This window comes from Artibeus jamaicensis, unplaced genomic scaffold (genome assembly GCF_021234435.1).
Source record: "Artibeus jamaicensis isolate MK-2021 breed Jamaican fruit bat unplaced genomic scaffold, CSHL_Jam_final contig_384, whole genome shotgun sequence".
NCBI classification, from domain to species: domain Eukaryota; kingdom Metazoa; phylum Chordata; class Mammalia; order Chiroptera; family Phyllostomidae; genus Artibeus; species Artibeus jamaicensis.
In genome coordinates, this window is record NW_026521810.1 from 6771275 (window position 1) to 6789881 (window position 18607).

At 39.5% G+C, this 18607-nt stretch overlaps 1 protein-coding gene across 6 annotated transcripts in view; it reads right to left on the minus strand.

Annotated features, from left to right (window-relative positions):
* The window catches only part of NPHP1 (nephrocystin 1), an 83507-nt gene that overhangs the window by 24878 nt on the left and 40022 nt on the right, over positions 1-18607 (minus strand). For 5 of the 6 annotated variants that reach the window (XM_053664704.1, XM_053664706.1, XM_053664705.1 and 2 more), the window contains 6 exons: positions 18086-18214; positions 9828-9902; positions 6502-6612; positions 4065-4147; positions 1696-1772; positions 797-896 (listed from right to left, as the gene is read on the minus strand). In XM_053664704.1, coding sequence (XP_053520679.1) covers positions 797-896; positions 1696-1772; positions 4065-4147; positions 6502-6612; positions 9828-9902; positions 18086-18214 — 575 coding nt within the window. The remainder of the gene's footprint in view (positions 1-796; positions 897-1695; positions 1773-4064; positions 4148-6501; positions 6613-9827; positions 9903-18085; positions 18215-18607) is intronic. The other variant, XM_053664703.1, reaches the window with a different exon arrangement.

Consider the following 18607-nt stretch of genomic DNA (forward strand, 5'->3'; position numbering starts at 1 on the left):
TTTATTGAAAAACTCCACAATTAACTGACCTGCATAGTTCTAACCCATGTTGTTCAAAGGAAAACTGTACTTAAAAAAAAATAGGAAAAATAAATAAATCATTAGATACTAATTTTTTCTAAATACTTTTTAGATGCTGTACTTGAAACTACCATGGACTCTGATGCATTTAATACAATGCTTTAAAAAACATTGGTTGGCTGTATTTGGATTAATTATGGAAAAGAACTTGCTTTTAACTGTTGAGAGCTTACATGAAAATCTCTGTACAGGTATGAATCTTTCATTTTATTTTTAGCTGTGTTTTATTAAAGTGAGACTAGTAAATATCGTCCATAGAATGTGAAGATAAATTAATAAAAATGTTATCAGTTTAAAAAATTAAATAAATAAATAAATAAATAAATAAATAAATAAAATTACGTTGGTTTAAGAGTGTAGAAAATGTTTAAGAGCATTTGAAGTGTTTATAAGACCGTGAGAAAGGTTAATAAGGGAGTGGGAAAGGTTTATAGGAGTGTGGGAAGGGTTTATAAAACCTTAAAATATATACAAATAATAAAATAAATATAACGCCACTACTTCACAGATTTTCATCTATCACAGGGGTCTCTGGAACGTAACTCCCGCAATAGGTGAGGGATCACTGTATTGTATTTCCCTTTCCCTACTGATCTTTGGCAGACGAGTTAATAAAGAAATATAACCAACAGCAGATAGCCATGTGGGAGGAGAAGCTGAAAGCGGAGATGGTCTCACACACTGTGTCCCCCAGACAGGTAGGAGCTTTACCAACCTCAGTAGGTCTCTTGATCTTCTGTTCAAAGACCTCAGTTTTACTAGAAGCTGCGGTTGCCTCCTCATTGTCATCATCTGGTAGAAAACACTCCCATGTGCTTAATAAAAGGTAATAAGTGTAAAAAGTTTTCAGTGCTAGGGACAGTGAGTGTAACAAAACAAAGTATTTTAATTTTAATTTAAAAAATACCCAAAGTATTATAATACAATAAAGTATTTCAGCACCAGTACCTGCTCCTGAAAGTTACATTGTTGTTGCTGGATTACAGAGAAAAAGGGGAAGTTTAAAAAGCATGTCTGACTTTAGGTCAAACCACCTGCATCCCAGGCCCCCAACTCCTTCCTGTCCCAAGAAGGGGAGACTGGCACGGCTGGGACAGCAGCAGCGTCCTGAGTCATGACACAAGGCGGGCAGGTCTGAGCACCGAACAGGGAGTTTCAGCACCGTCGGGCTCTGAGCTGCACAAGGCAAGGACCACATTGGTCAGACTCTCCACTCCCACTGTCTGGGACTGTGCCAGGTCAGTGAACACAATAAATGAAGGTGCTCGATATTTCTGGAGGGCAGCTTGGCATATACAACCCAACTTCAAATGTCTACACAATTTGACTAGTGATAGGCAATCTCTGAGTTAGCCTGCTTATTAACGTAGCTGAGTGTTCAATGAGAAGGAGCAAATGAGGGTCCTCATACTTCCTCATTACCTACAGCAGAGTCTCCTGTGTGCTACCAAGAAAATAGGCACACGGATAAAACAACCAAGATTTTAATGTTGAATGACATTTTTAAATGCAAATTTACTATTTACATATTAGAATATCGCTAACTTCTCTGATGCCTCTTGTGTTTGCTTGATCTCAAAGGAAAGGAAGGAAAGTGAACAATAAGAGCTGTACCTCTTCTGGATACTGACGGGTCCACTTCTACACCTTTTTCAGCAGGGGTGCCACCATTCAAGAAGAGCTCGTAAGTCCTAAAAAGAGTGGTAGGCTGTAACGAACACTTTGAAACACTGGAGTCACAAGTCAATTATTTTTTAGCACAGACGCACTCACAGATATTTTATTTCTTTCACTGATCATCGAGAATGAAAGTTAATCCTTCTGTGGGGCATCATCTCGGTAAATAAGGTCTCTTTCTTTTTTAACTATTAACAGTAGAAATATATCTTTCCACATTAACATGAGAAAGATTATTGATGTCATTAAAGTATTTTGCCTTCAATGACTTATTTTAAATGATTTTTAAAACATTTTAAATCATCATTTCAATTAAAGCCATTATGATTTCATACTATTTTTAAAATATAAAAGTTACATGTGTGGGTCAGTGTGTTTCAGTGGACTGAGTGCCAGCCTACAAGCCAAAAAGTTGCCAGTTTGATTCCCAGGCAGGGCACATGCCTGGGTTTCAGGCCACGTCCCCAGTTGGTTGCCTACAAGAGGCAACCAGTCGATGTATCTCTTGTACATTGATGTTTCTCTCCCTCTCCTTCTGCCTCCCTCCCCTCTCTAAAAGTGAATACATAAAATATTTTATTTATTTTTAAAGAGAGGGGAAAGGAGGGAGAGTGGGAGAGAAACATCAGTGTGTGCTTGCCTCTCGTGCGCCCTCTGCTGGGGCCACAACCCAGGCATGGGCCCTGACTGGGAATCGAATCAGTGACCCTTTGGTTCACAGGTCAGCACTCAATCCACTGAGCCACACCAGCCAAGGTTGAATAAATAAAATCTTTTTTAAACAAGTTACATGTTGATTGTTGTAACAAATTTGAATGGCATAGAAACTGTAAGTGAAAAATGAAAGCTACCTCCCTCCCATCCCCCTCTAGTTTGGTAGCCCCTGGCCCTATCTTTCTCTTATGCAAATGCAAACGAATACACACAGCAGTTAATCTCAAACTGAACACTGTCTTTTCAAGTTGCCAATGGCTGAAGTGTAGAAAACAGAAGGTGAAAGGCCTGTTTAACCCCCACTCCTTGCTGCTCAGGGGCAGGCCGGGGGACCCATTCACACAAACCCACCACATATGCACAGTTTCTCATGAACTGAAGTGGAGTCACAGTGTACATACTATTCTGCTACTCGCTTTTTTCATATAATAATATACACTGGAAATGTTTCTGTATCAACACACAGGCCTCTACCTCATTTAAGAAAATAGCTGTGACTTCACTTTAGAAAAGATTGAATAGACATACCTTTCCCTCCAACTAAGTACAACTAAAACTCTGAACATTATTCAAACCCCAAACCCCAAATCATAATTAGGTTGGGCTTCTACATCTTCTGGGGGGGGTACAGAATAGGGATGATAAAGTCCCCCACCCCCTTCTGCGGGGGGACATGGGAGGACTAGTGGAGTCAGGGTTTCCACCTCTGTCCTGTGGTAAGGGTGTCCTGTCCACCCTGTGGCTTCAGTAGAGGTGGAGGAGGAAGCATATCCTGACTTAAACCTTTGGCGTTAGAAACTATGACACACCCCCCCCATTCTAATACTGGAGGAAACTGTGACTTAATTACAAAGACACAGGGGAACTAGAGCCCCAAATTTTGTGCAAATCTGGGTCTTCTTCATCCTCCTCCTGACTGCCCAGCTGTATCTCTGTGTGAATTTCCTGTTTATATCCCAGGCTTGGATTTCTATGTGTATGGCCACTTTAAAATTTAAACTGTCTTCTCGATTTTTGAGAGCTCTTTTTATATTAGGGATAATAATCTCCTGTCATGTATACACAGAGTATGGCAAAAGTAGGTTTACAGTTGTTCATATATAAAATAATACAGTAATAAATAATACAAGAATAGTTCTGTTTCACACACTCACACTGTAAACTAATTTGCCCCGCCCTCCAGTCTGCCTTTGGTGCTGAGTCTGCAGCCTTCCTGCGTGGCTGCCCTGCCGGTCCCGCTGCGCCTCCTGTGGGAGGGAGGAGGAGCCACACAGGGCGGACGGGACTCCGCTGTCCCTCCGTGGAGGGACCGGGGCTCTATGTCAGCGCTGTGAAAATTGCTAATTCCAGAGGCAACTACTGAAGATCGTCCTCGGCAGACAGCGGGTACAAACGCACTTCAACATCCCTTTGCGACATGTCACATCTCCTGCCTAGCAGGAGACTGTTTTCACATGCTGCCTAAAGGAATATTAAAATCATTAAATCCCTCTCCCCACAGGTTTGTGAAATGCTAATAGATACACTCCACAAACCTGAGGTATCTAGATTCTAAAAATTACTCATTTGCAAGGAATATACAGCCAACTTACTTTGCTGGAATAGGAATTCCACTTGCATCAAAAAGTTTAAGAAATACCCAGCCACAGCTTAATTCTCCTCTTTCACCAGTTGACTAGGAAATAAAAAAAGGCAGATGAAACCATATCAGAAGCAGTCAAATTTATAAGCACATACCTTTTAAAGAAAAAACCTAGTATTCACTTTAAAGTTCTTCACAAGAAAATGAAGTGAAGCACAGCAGAGTCCCTGTGCCTGCAGCCCACCTGGTGATGCCAAGGCCTGTCAAGTTAAATTACTCTTGAAAATCCTTAGGACGATGTGGCAGCTGCTGCTCCAGTCTCTTGAGTGACGTGTGTGATAGAATGTGCTCAGATCACATCGACACCATATGAGACCATGAAGCCTTGTTTCCCTGACAGATAAAGTCAAATTATTCAAGGGTCTTTCTGCTCAGAACTTTGCCCAGCTGTCAACTGTCAGAGGCCACTAGGGCTCACACAGGGGACACACTCTCTCCTGTCCTACCCATACAACAGATACAGAGGAATCTGCCTTAGAGAAATGCAAGGACGGTGCAACACCATCAGTGTAAGAAGAGTGGGCTCATGACCACCAGTGTACATGGAACACCTTCAAGCTATTAGACTACAGGGGTGGATGATTAATATTACAGACCAACACTCACTGGTTCAGTGGTTTATATGATGTTAAGTTAATCCAAGTTTCTGGAGTTCCCTTTAAAAACCACCGCCCTCCCAGAGCCCTTAGTTTGAACCCACATGCACAAAGAATAAATGGCCCATTAAGACACAAACCGCTGTGGTGGAATGCCACCAAAAATTTTCTACCACTTCCTGCAGAGTCCCATCCTTTCCATATTTTCATTCTTTTTAAAGCACTGGAGTTCACTCAAGCTATAAATATAAACAAATACACTCTTATTTATTTTTATTTTCTCCTGCTCAATATTTCCCCCCCTTTTTCACTACTATGAGAACACTGATTTTTTTTTTCAAGAATGGAAGGGCAATATGCCCAGCTAAAAAATACTTCCTTTCCAGATATTTTTCAGCTAGAGGTGGCCATATGTCTCACCCAGCTATTCAGATACTGATGAATATTTCTGAGTGGGGCCTCACAAAAATCTTTTTAATGGAAATACATTGGTTTGTTTTACTTTTTTCACCTTCTAAGCTCTTAGTCATGTTTAGGATTATAGGTAATAGCTGCTGAATTGTGGCATACTTCATCTAGGTGTAAATTATATATTATTTGCAGATGTCCTCTAAAAATTGAGCTATGGCTTTGTTGCCACTGTTCTTTCAGTAAATATTGAGGCTATTTTGCTTGTTTAAAAAGGTTCTTTCTTTTGGTCACAAATCATTGGATAGTAAGCCTTTCTGGTGTTGCTCAGTAATGACATCACTTTTTTCCTTTCTACATTTTCACACACCACACCTGGCAACCATCAATCTGTTTGTCATCTGTACCTATGAGATTGGTTTTTGTTATTTTTAGATTCCACATATAAGTGAAATCATATGGTATTCGCCTTTCTCTGTGTTATTTCACTTAGCATAATGCCCCTGAGGACAATCTATGTTTTTGCAAATATCAAGATTTAATTCTTCTTTATGGCTGAATAACATTCCATTGTATATACAGGGTCTGACACAAATAACACCCCTTTTTTATTTCAAAATCTTTTATAACAAAATTATAAGAATGAAATTCTGTAATATAACAATACCCTACTCAAACACACCATGTGACATTTTAGGTGCAATGTTCAAGTTAAAATGATAAATTATTACATCCATATTACTACCCTACCAACCACACTCGGGCAGGCATTACTTCTGCCGGACCCTGTAAGTACCACATCTTCTTTATCTGGTCATCTACTGATGAACACCCAAGTTATTTCCATATCTTGACTATTGTAAATAATGCTGCAATAAACACAGGGATGCATTCATCTTTTCAAATTAGTGGGTTAGATTTCTTTGGATTAAATGCCCAGAAGTTAAAGTGCTGGGTTACATGGTAATTCGATTTTTAATTTTCTGAGGACCTTCCACATTGTTTTCCATAGTGGCTGCACCAATTTACAGTCCCACCAACGACAACTACACGCGGGTTCCCTTTTCTCCACAGCCTCACCAACACTGCCTACTTCTTGTCTTTTTTATAACAGCCACCCTGACAGTGTGAGGTGATAGTTTGTGGTTCTGATTTGCATTTCCCGTGATTAGTGACCATGAGCATCTTCTATACTTTAATATTAAATGCTACCGCACAAGCAACACATTTATAAAATTTAAATCACTACCATTCCCATTCCTCAAGAACTAAAATTCTATCACACACAAAAATATCAATTATTTTACTTATAAATACAGGCTTTAAAAAATCTTTTTTAACTAATATAATACATTAGAAAGCTTTTTCTTTCAACTGACATACATTGCGAATATAAGAAATTCCAAGTTCAAATAATATGCCAAGATCTGGAGATGAAGAATTGGACCTGATAAAACAATCACCATCAAGCAAGCATGGCAAGGTGCCAGTAACCTGAAACAATAAGAAAACCAATGTTACCAATAAAAATTAAAACTGGGAGGGAAGTTTTGGCCCCATTCACCTGTACGTGGCTTATGCTTTTGCACCACCGTAAAGGTCTTTTGAAGGAAACAAAAAGCAGATGGACTAGACTTATCTACACCAATGATTTGAAACTTAAAACTTTAACTTTGTTTTAAAGGGAAATACTTTTAACTTCACTTACCCTCTCCTTAGAGAGGTTAAGTAAAACAAGTACTATGCCTAGATCCTTGGAGGTGTGACAAAAATCATCTGCACATATAAGACCTTTATACTAACCATTGTTCTTTGTAAACAGAACTAAGGTCACCTTTCCTGAAGCGTGCCCTGTAAAATCCCCTTTCCCTTACCTTATGCTCATTCTATTCCCTCTCTCAGAACAACCACATCCCTCTTTCCTGCCTATAAAATCTCACCCATCCTTCAAGGTCTCGTTTCTCTTCTACAAAACCTTCCTGCACCTATAATTAAGTTCACCCTCTTCTGTGCTTCCACAGCACCTGGAATCCCACAACTGTTACACGTTGTCATGGAGACGGTTATCAATAGCACCTACCCCATGGGGTACCCCAAGGATTACATGAGATAATGCACACTGTTAGATCTCCATAAATAAAGGCACTCTTACTATATGTGTATAGGTTTCTTCTCTAGTACCATTTAAGTTCCCACAATACCTAGAAAGAGTGCCTTGCACCTAACAACAGATGCTTAATTTCATTCAACAAAATAATATATACTTACTATTTATCCTTCCAAAAAGTTCAACTTTATGGCCAAAAAAAACATTAGAAAATTCTACCCGAACACTTCACACACAGAAATGTCATATCAGAATGGTGAAGTTTTGTGCCAAAATACAAGCAGAAGGGTGCTCAGAGGATGACGGGGTTGCAGGAGCTGTGTGCTAGGCACACGTGGACACCCAGCCCACAGGCACGGTGCCCGGTGCCCTCTCACCGAACCTCTGTCTTGTTTTACGATCTTTTGATCTTTTTTTATTTTTAGTCTTTACCCTAGGATATGTTTATTGATTTTAGAGAGGGGGTGCAGAGAGAGAGAAAAACATGGATGTGAGAAACATCAATCAGCTGTCTCCTGTACACCTCCCAGCTGAAGATCAAACCTATAGCCGAGGTGTGCGTCCTGACCATGGATCAAACCCACAACATTTTTGGTGAGGGGGACAATGCCCCAACCAACTGAGCCACCCATACAGGGCTTGGTTTACAATCTGTTGATGCCACGAGAAGTTAATAACCATTCTTAGGGGCAGTGACACACAGGAACTAGAGTGGCAGGGGAGTAAACACTAAAGCAATGATAACTTGGAGGAAGAAAAAAATAAAGTAAAATAAACTACAGACAACTGATCAAAAGAACACAGACATTATAGAAAATAAACATGACAATAAGGCAACAGATGATCCTAAATATGGTTACAGACACATGTGCATATATTTAGAAAGAAAAAAAGGAAAAAGGAGGCCTGACAGCTGTCTGCTGGGAGCTGGGTTGGCCCCACAGCTATGCCAGGGCTTCTCCTACTGAATAGAAACCATTTCACAGAACATCAGCATCAGAAAAGACTTCTCTATGACTAGGATGGAGCAAGACAGAGACAGAACCACTTTATAACCATGTCTGAGCACAGATAAAACAGATACACACAGAAAACAAACCACAAAAATGATCAAATATGGCACTCTCCCAGCTAACATCAATGACTGCTGTTCCTTTATCAGAGTTTTAAGCTCACTTGTTCCTTCTGCATCCCAGATAAACTTATTAAGATATCAAATTATAGAATTGCTCCACTTTCTGAGAGCACACAATTCAAAGCTTCAGTAGACACTCAAAATTCTAACACAGCCCTCGCTGGTGTAGCTCAGTGGATTGAGCACCAGCCTGCTAATCAAAGGGTCACAGGTTCAATTCCCAGTCAGCGCACATGCCTGGGCTGCAGGCTAGGTCCCCAGTAGGGGGCGTGGAAAAGACAACCACACACTCGTAATTCTCTCCCTTTCTTTCACCCTCCCTTCACCTCTCTCTAAAAACAAGTAAATAGCCCTGGCTCGTGTGGCTCAGTGGACTGAGTGCCAACCTGCGAATCAGGGGATCACTGGTTCCGTCCTCAGTCTGGGGCACATGCCTGGGTTGTGGGCCAGATCCCCAGTGGGGGGCGCACGGGAGGCAACTGCATGCTGATGTTTTCTCCCCCCCTCTCTCCCTCCCTTCCTCTCTCTAAAAGGTAAAATCTTTTAATAATAAAAATAACTAAATAAAACCTTTTTTAAAAAACCCTAACACAAGGTCTAATCCCATAACGAGCCCTTCCTAACACCTCTTTCCTGATTCCCCGTGTTGACTAGTCTCTCTTACTGCAAGAAGCACCAATAAACACAACTTAAACTACAAGAAAAAAAAAGAACATAAGACATCTTTGTCTTCACTGGCCCCTGTGCATTGACTCAGTGCTCTGGAACCACCCAGCCTCGCCCTGGGCCTGTTTGTCCTAGTCTGGACCACCTCTGGGCCGACATCCCAGTCGCCTAGGTGTTGCCCTTGATTTTATCTGCAAAAAGCACAGCTCTCATTAACACAGTGGGAGACTTCATTTTTTAAAAACGTTTCCTAAATGTTATCCTATTTTTATTTTTCATCAGAGGACATTTTTTAGAAAGGAACCCTGAAATCCATTGAATGGATTGATTCATAGGAATTATAACTTTGCTGAGTCAGGAATTTAAGTAATTTTTCTCAAAATTTCAAAGAACATCAAATAACTTAATAATGCAAAGTGACTACATACCATATTTTTTGAACTATAAGACACACTTTTCCTTCCCCAAATTTGGAAGGAATAATGGTTGTTAATGCTGCTGTTGAGTTCTGTTTACATTTACATTGGTGAAATATTATGTTATTTGTGTTATTAAATATTAAATATTAAATATGTTATTAAACATGTTTTTTGCTTCAGAATTTTTTTCCTATTTTGCTTCTCTAAAACCTATATGCATCATATGGTCTGAAAAACATGATATATTCTGTGCTAAATATAACTATGTCATTTCATAAATACTCTTTGACTTAGAGTATCCCAAACTTAGAAATTAATTATATAACACTTAACGGGGAAAGGAAATTCATGTTTCATTCCATTCACTCAGCAGATGACTCACCTGGGGAGAAAAGGTCCATGTTTTGGGCTTTTTAGTTTGCCACGTGGCTCTGACTGTATGAATGTTGCTTAGAACCTGAAATGAGAGTTTGCCATTTGAAAGCACGTAGAAAGCTCTCTGAAACATCACCACTTCCACACCCTGAACACTTACCTGTGGCTGTGCTGTGTGGAGCAGGGGCAGAGGGGATCTTTCACCTCTTACTTTGTGGAATTCTGCCATTTTTTTAACATCAAGTACATACATAACTTTTTCAATGATTAACAAAAAACAAGACTTAAAGCACTTGTTTATAAAACAAAGTAGGAACTAATAAAATAAATTCAGACTCTGATCAAATTTGTATTACATTAAATTGATATCTGAGCTAGAAAAGTAGCTTTCACCAAAAAAGTATGAAATTTCAGGTACCAATGCCCTCTTAAGAAACATGACTGTAACAGCATTTCGCGTGTAGTCTACCCCCTTGCCCCTAACACAGACAGGGTGAATAACTCTCACACACATTTCTGTCTTCTTCAAGGTCTCTAGGCCCATAAATTATAATCTTCCTGCAATTTATCTCACAAAATGCTACTAGAGAAGTTAATCCCACAATATACATAAAACAATGAAACACAAAAGGAGCCAAAGCTATAAAGAAGAGTTCAAATCTGTAAAATTATGGCCAAAAATTGACATCTTCAAAGGGACAAGTGACAATTATTATTTTCAATAAAAATATTTTAGTATAGCACTTCTAAAACTAAGCATTAAAACTAATTAGAAATCATCCCAAACATCATCTTAGGTCAAATTTAATTCACTACCCTGTAAGTCCCTAGTGGTAGGCAGTTAGGAGTATCTTATGGGCAGCCAAGTGGTTTTTCCACATCAGAAAGTCCCCATTTCTTTCAACACCTAATATATATGAATTTATTTGAACTATCCCAAAAATAACATATTTTCAAACTGGACTCCTGGAATACAAACTCCTTCTGATCATTACCTAGTTTTCAATGTGAGACTGTATTTTATTTGCTATAATGTCCCAGAAGAAGGGAGAGTGTGAAGCTGAAAAGTATCAGAGAAAATAATGGCTGAAAAATCCCCAAATCTGTCAAAACATATCAACTACAGATTTAAGAAGAGGAATAAAGCCCAAACAAGATAAACCCAAGAAATTTGTGCCATGGTTTACTCATCACAAACTTTTGAAAACTAACCACAAATATCTCAAAAGCAGCAAGAAAGAAACACCAGCTCAATTGATTGATGAGGGAACAATTCTAATGACAGTGGATTCTTGTCAGAAATCACAGAAACCAGAAGAAAATGGTACAATATTTGCCAAGTGCCAAAGAAAAGAATCGCCAACCCAAAATTCCATCTCCAGTGACAAAATCCTTCAGAGATGAGGGGTAAACAGAAACATTCTCAGATAAAGGAAAACTGGGAGGGTCAGCGGCCAGAGGCTTGTCCAAAAAGATGGTTAAAGGAAGTTCTCTAAGCAGGAAAGACTCGATAAAAGAAGGAATCTTTGTTTATTAAGAAGGAAGGAAGAGTAACAGAAAGAGTGGAAATAAGAGTACAGAAGATTTTCTCTTGAGGTTTCTCAGTTATGCTTGATTGTTGAAACAAAAATTATAAAACTGTGTGATGTGGTTCTCAAGGTATGGAAGGGAAGTGGTTACAGCAACTACATTAGAAAGGAGACAGAGCAACGACAATTAAAGGGAGGTGAGGGTTCTATTCATGACTCACACTGGAATGGAGACACTCAGAGACTGTGGTGAGTTACCTGTGTACAACTAACACCCGGAGCAACCACTAAAACGCCGAACAGAGAGATCCGCTGCACAGCACTACAGATAATTCAGAAGAGATGGAGAAAGTATGTCCAAGAAATATGCATCAAGGAAGGAAAAAGACACAGATAAATGAAAAAGAGAAGAGTTAAAGAGAGAAAATCCCAGCAGACTAACAATTGCAGACTCTTCCATAGCATCTGCCTTCTTTTAGATGCTTTTTGGTGACTTCAGATAGTTGCTTTTTGTATATCACCCAGAATTTACAGTTGTCACCACTGAGCGAGTTGTTCTGAGAAAAGATTACTCAGCCATTGTTAGAAGCAAGCAGTGTCTTGCTAATTAGTTTCACAAAAACACTTTTTATTTGTAACTAGGCTTAGATTTACTAAAGAAGTACTCTTTTAAGTCAATAGCATCAGTATTTGTTCTAACTTCTCAATTTGGAAAGTTGACATAAATTAATTTCATAAATTCTATTATTTTGGGATAAAATAACTTCTATCATTCTGAATAAAATTCCAATCTTCATTGTAGGTTCTCACAGAGGAGAACAGGGAAAGGTATAGTGAAAAGTATGGAACCACACCTAAGGACAAGATGGCAGTCACATCTTTTCTTGGTCACTGGTGACACCTACTGGCTCATTTAATGGCAGCGGTAAGGACTGTGCAGAGTGTGGAAGTGAGGTAGGGTCCCTGGAACACAAGTTCACTTATTTACTCCAGGTTGAGGTGGAAGAAAGGACGGCACTTTTCTCGTGCTACCAGTTAGAAGACTACTCAGGGTAATCAAGCGAAACCCACAAACTCCTCCAGACCTGATGTGCTTTTAGCATTCCCGACCTGACCGAATGTCACTACCACAGACACCCCACTCTCCCTCCCCTGCCATATCTGATCCATCACCAAATAGTGTTGGTTTTACCTCTCTCAGCTCTACCTCCACTTCCCGAGAGTCATCATCATCATCTCTCACACACCTACCACACTCACTCAGTAAATCATACTCACGCTGACCCGAGGTGTGTGCCAGATGAAGAAAATGAGAGCAAGGTCAAGAACTTTGGTCAGCATTCCACACTTAGCAGCCAGTGGAGACAAGGTTAATCCCAGGCAGGCTGGCTCTGGTTTTGTTTTCCTGAAGGTGACACTTGCTGCCCATTCACCACCACACTGTGCCATAACCCCCAAATGGTCTACTCATGTCCCTTCTGCCCCTCGAATCCAGCTGGAGAGGAGCTAGACATCTTCCCAAAATATAAATATAAATTGTATCACTTCTCCTAGTAATTCTCCTGTTTTAGCATGAAGACAAAACTCCTACCCCAGCCACATTTTTTTATTTTTTAAGAAAAAAAATGCGGACAAAAAAACCGCCGCTGGCCTACAATGTTTTATATGATACTTCTTCCTGCCGTCTCCCATTTCACCCCAGCCTGTACTTCCCCTCACTCTCCGCTCAGCCACAGTGGCCACCTGCTTCCCAAGTCCTTTTCCACTGCAACCTTAACCTGCGCTGCTCCTTTGGCCAGGTGCACGCTTCCCTTTCGTTGCGCCTTGTTAAGGCCCGTTCACCCCTCAGATCTCCACCCAAGCATCACCTCCTCAGGAGAGCCCAGCCATGCATCTGGGAACTGCCTCAGTGCAATCAGCACAGCTTCAGCAACATCCCACAGATTACATGCTACATTTTCATGTTTTGCTCAGTTCAAAATCTTTTTTAGTTTCCCTTAAAATTTCCTTTTAAACCTTTGATTATTTAGAATCATTTTGTTGTTTCATTTCCAAATATTTAAGAATTTTTCCAGTTATCTTTCTGTTCCTGATTTCTAATTTAATTCTATAGGATCAAAGACCACACACTGCATGACTTGAATCCTTTTAACTGTTCAAAGTCATCTCTCTTGCTGAATGTTCCATATGCAATCAAGAGATGTGTATTTTACTATTTTGGGGTGCAGTGTTGTACAAGTGTCAAAGTCATTGACGGTGTTATTTAGTACTTTCATGTGCTTACTAAATTTCTGTCTGATTGTTGCATATTACTGAGAGAGAAGTGTTCAAGTTTCCAACTACAACTGTGGCTCTGCCCACGTCTCCTTTCAATTCTATCAATTTTATTTCACATATTTTGAAAGTCATGATGTTAGGTGAGCATACATTTAGGGCCATAGCATCTTCTTGAATTTTCTTTTACCATGCAGTGTACATCTTTATTCCTTGTAATTGTCCTTGTTCAAAAGTCTACTTTGTCTGATATTAATATATTTTGAGTGGTACATCTTTTACCACCCTTCCACTTTTAGCCTGCCTATATTATCATATTTAAGGTAGGTTTCTTGTACATAGCCTATGGTTGGATCTCTCTCACTGTGGTTTTACTTGTGTTTCCCTGATGAATATCATATGTTGAATATCTCTTAAATGCCTTTTGGTTTATCACATATTTTCTTTTTTTAAGTGATTTTGCCCTTTCATTTTTAATTATATTTTATTGATTATGCTTTTACAGTTGTCCTGAATTTCCCCTTTTGCCCCCTCACCTGCACTCCCCACCCCCTCAGGTAACCCTTGTTCATGTTCAGGGGTCACAAGTCTAAGTTCTTTGGCTACTTCCTTTCCTATACTGTAGTTAACATTCCCATGGCTACCCTGTAATTACCTGTTTGTACTGCTTAATTCCCTTACCTCTCACCCATTCTCTCACATCCACCCTCCCACCTCTTGATCTTTAAACTTTGGCATTTTAATTACAATGTGTCTTGGGATGGTCCTCTTTGCATCCATATTGTTTGGCACTCTCTGTGCTTCCTGGATTTGCATGTCTATTTCCTGAGTCAAATTAAGGACGTTTTCTTTCATTATTTTTTAAAATAGATGGCCAATTTATTGTTCTTTCTCTTCTCCTTTGGCACCCCTATAAAGTGCATGATGGATTGATTAAAGGCATCCCACACGCTGCTTACACCAGCCTCATTTTGGGGGACTCTGTTTTCTTCTTGTCATTCTGATTAGTTGTTTTTTGCTTCCTTACGTTCCAAATCATTGATTTGTTTGATTCTCGGCTTCATCTGTTCTACTGTTGTTTCCCTGTAAATTGCTCTTTAGTTCAGTTAGTATATCCTTTGTTTCTGACTGGGTCTTTTTTGTGCTATTGACGTCTTCACTAAGTTCCTTGAGCATTCTTAATACCAGTGTTTTGAACTCTACATCTGATAGCTCATCACCATTTTGTTTAGCTCTTTTTCTGGAGTTTTGATCTGTTTTTCATTTGGGTTATGTTTCTTTGTCTTCTTGTTTTGGCAGCCTCCCTGTGTTTGTTTCTGTGTATTAGGGAGAGCTGCTCTGACTCCCCGTGTTGGTAGCATGGCCTAATGTAGTAGGTGTCCTGTAGAATCCAGTGACACAGCCTTCCCTGTCACCCATGCTGGGTACTCAAGGTGTGCCCTTCGTGTGGGCTGAGTACACTCTTTTCTTGTAGTTGAGCCTTGGTTGCTGTTGGCAGATCAATGGGAAGAAGTTACCTAGGCCAGTCAGCTGCAAGGATTGGCTGTGACCACTTACCACCAACCTCCCTCCACAGAGGATCAGCACTGCAGGGGCAGGGTGGTGGTGCATCAACATGGTCTGTAGCTGTCCACTGGGTGTGCTGGCCCCCAGAGTTTATCAGGTGGTACTAGACCAAGATCAGCCCCCACCTGTGTTTTGTCGAGGGCTACCCTGAGTTATAAAGCAATCTGAGATGGCTGGTACTTGGGCTGGGCTTGGAGATTTGCGGGCAAAGCCAAGCTGTGAATCTAGGCTGCTAGTTCCAGGCCTGGGGCTCACAAGGCTAGCTGCTCCTTGTTTGAGAGGATTTAGGACATTGTAAAGCATGAGCCAAGGCCATTCATATGGAAGAGCAGCTTGGGTGGGCCCCATAAGTTGGGTGGAACAAAGTCTCTAGGGATCTCCAAGACCAATCAAACAGTGTTAGCCAGGTTGATAGAATCTTAGCTATGGTACCAGTGTGCAGGCTCTGTGGGAGGAGGGCCCAGAAAAGGGACAATGGCCTCTGTTCACCTTGATACCAGGCACCTCAGCCTCTCCCTCTATGCCACTGGTGCCCCTCAAGCCACCACCCTGTTGCCAGAGCCCAGAAAGAGTGAGCATGAGTAGGTGAATCCATGTGTGGGTTCTTTAAGAGGAATTGCTTGGGACTCCAGAAGTTTCTTCCACCAACTAAATCCCCGCTGCTTTTTGCAGCCTGAAGTTGTGGGGACTTATTTTCCTGGCACTGAAACCCTGGGCTGGGGGACCAGGTGTGGGGCTGTGTCTCCTCGCTCTCAATATATCCCTCCCAAATTTTTATCCACCACAAATGGGTGTTGTACCAGCCAGTTCCACATCTGCATCCCTCTTTCCAGTCTGGATGGCTGTGGTTTCTTTCATTCTGTAGTTGTCAGACTTCCATTCAATTTGATTTTTGTTGTTTCTGAGCAGTGGTTGTTTAATATCTTAGTTGCAATTTTGTTGTGGTTGTGCAAAGAGGCGAGCCATGTCTGCCTGTGCCACCATCTTGACAGGAAGTCTGCTTTTGCCCTTTTACAAAACTGAGTTATAATTTTTATTTCTTGGATATCATTGACTTGTTCCTGATTTTAGGGGACAAGTGTTCAATATTTCACCATTAAGTATGATTATGCTAGTTTTAGTTTTCTCTTGTTGACCTTTACCAATTTAAGGACACTCTCTTTTATTCTTAGTGTGTTAAGACGTTTTTTATTCATGAATGGTCAAATACTTTTTCTACATCTATTGAGATAACCACACAGTTTTCCTTCTTCTTTAGCTCTGTTAATATGGCAAATTACAATGATCTATTTTCAAATGTTAAATGTTGGTTACACAGGTGTGTACATTAGAATTCCTGGAATTCAAATCCAATATTCCCCAATTAATCATGATATTCAATCTGCTAATATTTTGTTAAGGATTTTAGTTTCAATATTCATGAGGGATACCAGTCTTACAATTTTTTGTCTTGTAATATCTTGTCATATTTTGGCATGTTTTTCCTGACCGTATAAAGTGCGTGAGAAGCATTTCTTCCTCATGTTTGGAAGAATTTGTCTACTGTTCATATTAATCCTCCTTAAATGTTTGGAGGAACTCACCAGTGAAGCCACCTGGGCCTAGCGTTTTCTTCATTGGAAGGTTTGTAATTAAAGTTTTGATATTTTTAACAAAGGTTATTTAAATTTTCTTTTTTTTTATGTCAGCTTCAGTAAATTGTGGTTTTCAAGGGATTTTCATGGTGTCAAATTTATTGGCATAAAGAGGTTTACAATATCTCCTTACTGTCCTTTTAATGCCTGCAGGATCTGGTGGGGTTCCATATTCAACAAATGATATTAATCATTTGTTTTCTTTCTCTCTCCCTTTTAAAAACATCTTCATCAGTTTTACTAGGTAGACATCTCTCAATTTTACCAATCTTTTCAAAGAATGAACTTTTGCTTCCCTAATTTTCTCTTCTGTTCATTTTCTACCTTATTTTTTGGACCATAAGACGTACCTAGGTTTTAGAGGAGGAAAATAGGAAAAAATGTTTTGAAGCAAAAAATGTGGTAAAATATTTAGTAACATAAATAACATAATATTTCACCAATGTAAATATAAACAGAACTCAACAGCAGCATTAACAACCATTATTCCTCCCAAACTGGCAGGGGGGGAGGTACATTTTATAGTCCAAAAAATATGGTATTTCATTATTTTCTACTCTTACCTTTATTATTTTCTCCATTCTACTTTCTTCTGATTTAACTCGCTCTTCCTTTTCTAGCCTCTTCATTTGGTAGCTTAGATCACTAATTTTAAATCTTTCTTCTTGTCTAGAAGTATATGCCATTAAAGCTATAAATTTCCATCTAAGTACTATTTAAGCTATTATTTCACAAGAAATCAATTCATTTTTTAGAAGTCATTCAAATTCTTTGGTACTGGGTATAAAATACTCTCTTAGGAATCAGGGAGGGGTCAAGTGGAGAAAGACACAAGGAAACTTTGGGAGGGTAATGTTCCACATCCTGACTGGGGTGTTGGCTATAACAAGGATATACATTTGTCAGAAATGCCACTCTGTGCACTGAAGACCTGAGCTATACAATAGTAGAAGACAGGCATCAATACCTTTTGTAGGTAAAAATCTAAGGCTTAGAGGAGTTAACTATGATACATAAGCAAACATCACATACCTAGCAATGGAAAGAGCCAGAAGTTCTATGTCATTAGAACTCATGTGGTTTGTGCTTTACCGTGTATTATTTTTATATGTGCATACACAGACACATTCATATGTACACATATACATACAGAGAAAAAGACACACAGGCAGACAGACCCCATGCAGTATATGTTTCATACATGGCATTAACAAACTGTTTTCCGTCCTGACGTAAACCAACGTGCTCCTCAGCAAGCTCACCTTACTACCATCAAACAGACAGAGGCGCACATGTCTGCTGAGAACCTGGATGCTCCCTCCGGGAACAGGAATCATTTTGCAGCTCCAGAGGGTCAGAATCAATGAAACACGGCTTGTCCTTGACCTAATCTGAGAGAAAAATTAGCTGTAAAATAGGTTTACTTTTGTGACTTAGAAAATGAATTTATTTTCAAAGTATCTTTTATAAATACTTAAGAAAATGTACATAAAATAAAAAGAATAAAAGAAAAAATTTAAATACAAATATATACCCATAAGTGTCAATAGTATAATTAATTTAAGTCAAATTAAATTAATTTAAATTTAATTCTGGGGGTACGCTTTTAGGTAATTTTTCAGGTACATTTTATTTTATTTTTTTTAAACTTTTTTATTGATTATGCCATTACATTTGTTCTATCCCCCCCTCCATTCCCCTCCACCCTGCATACCCCTCCCCCACCATTTCCCCCTTTAGTTCATGAACAAGTGTCTCAAATTCTTTAGATTCTGTATTTCCCC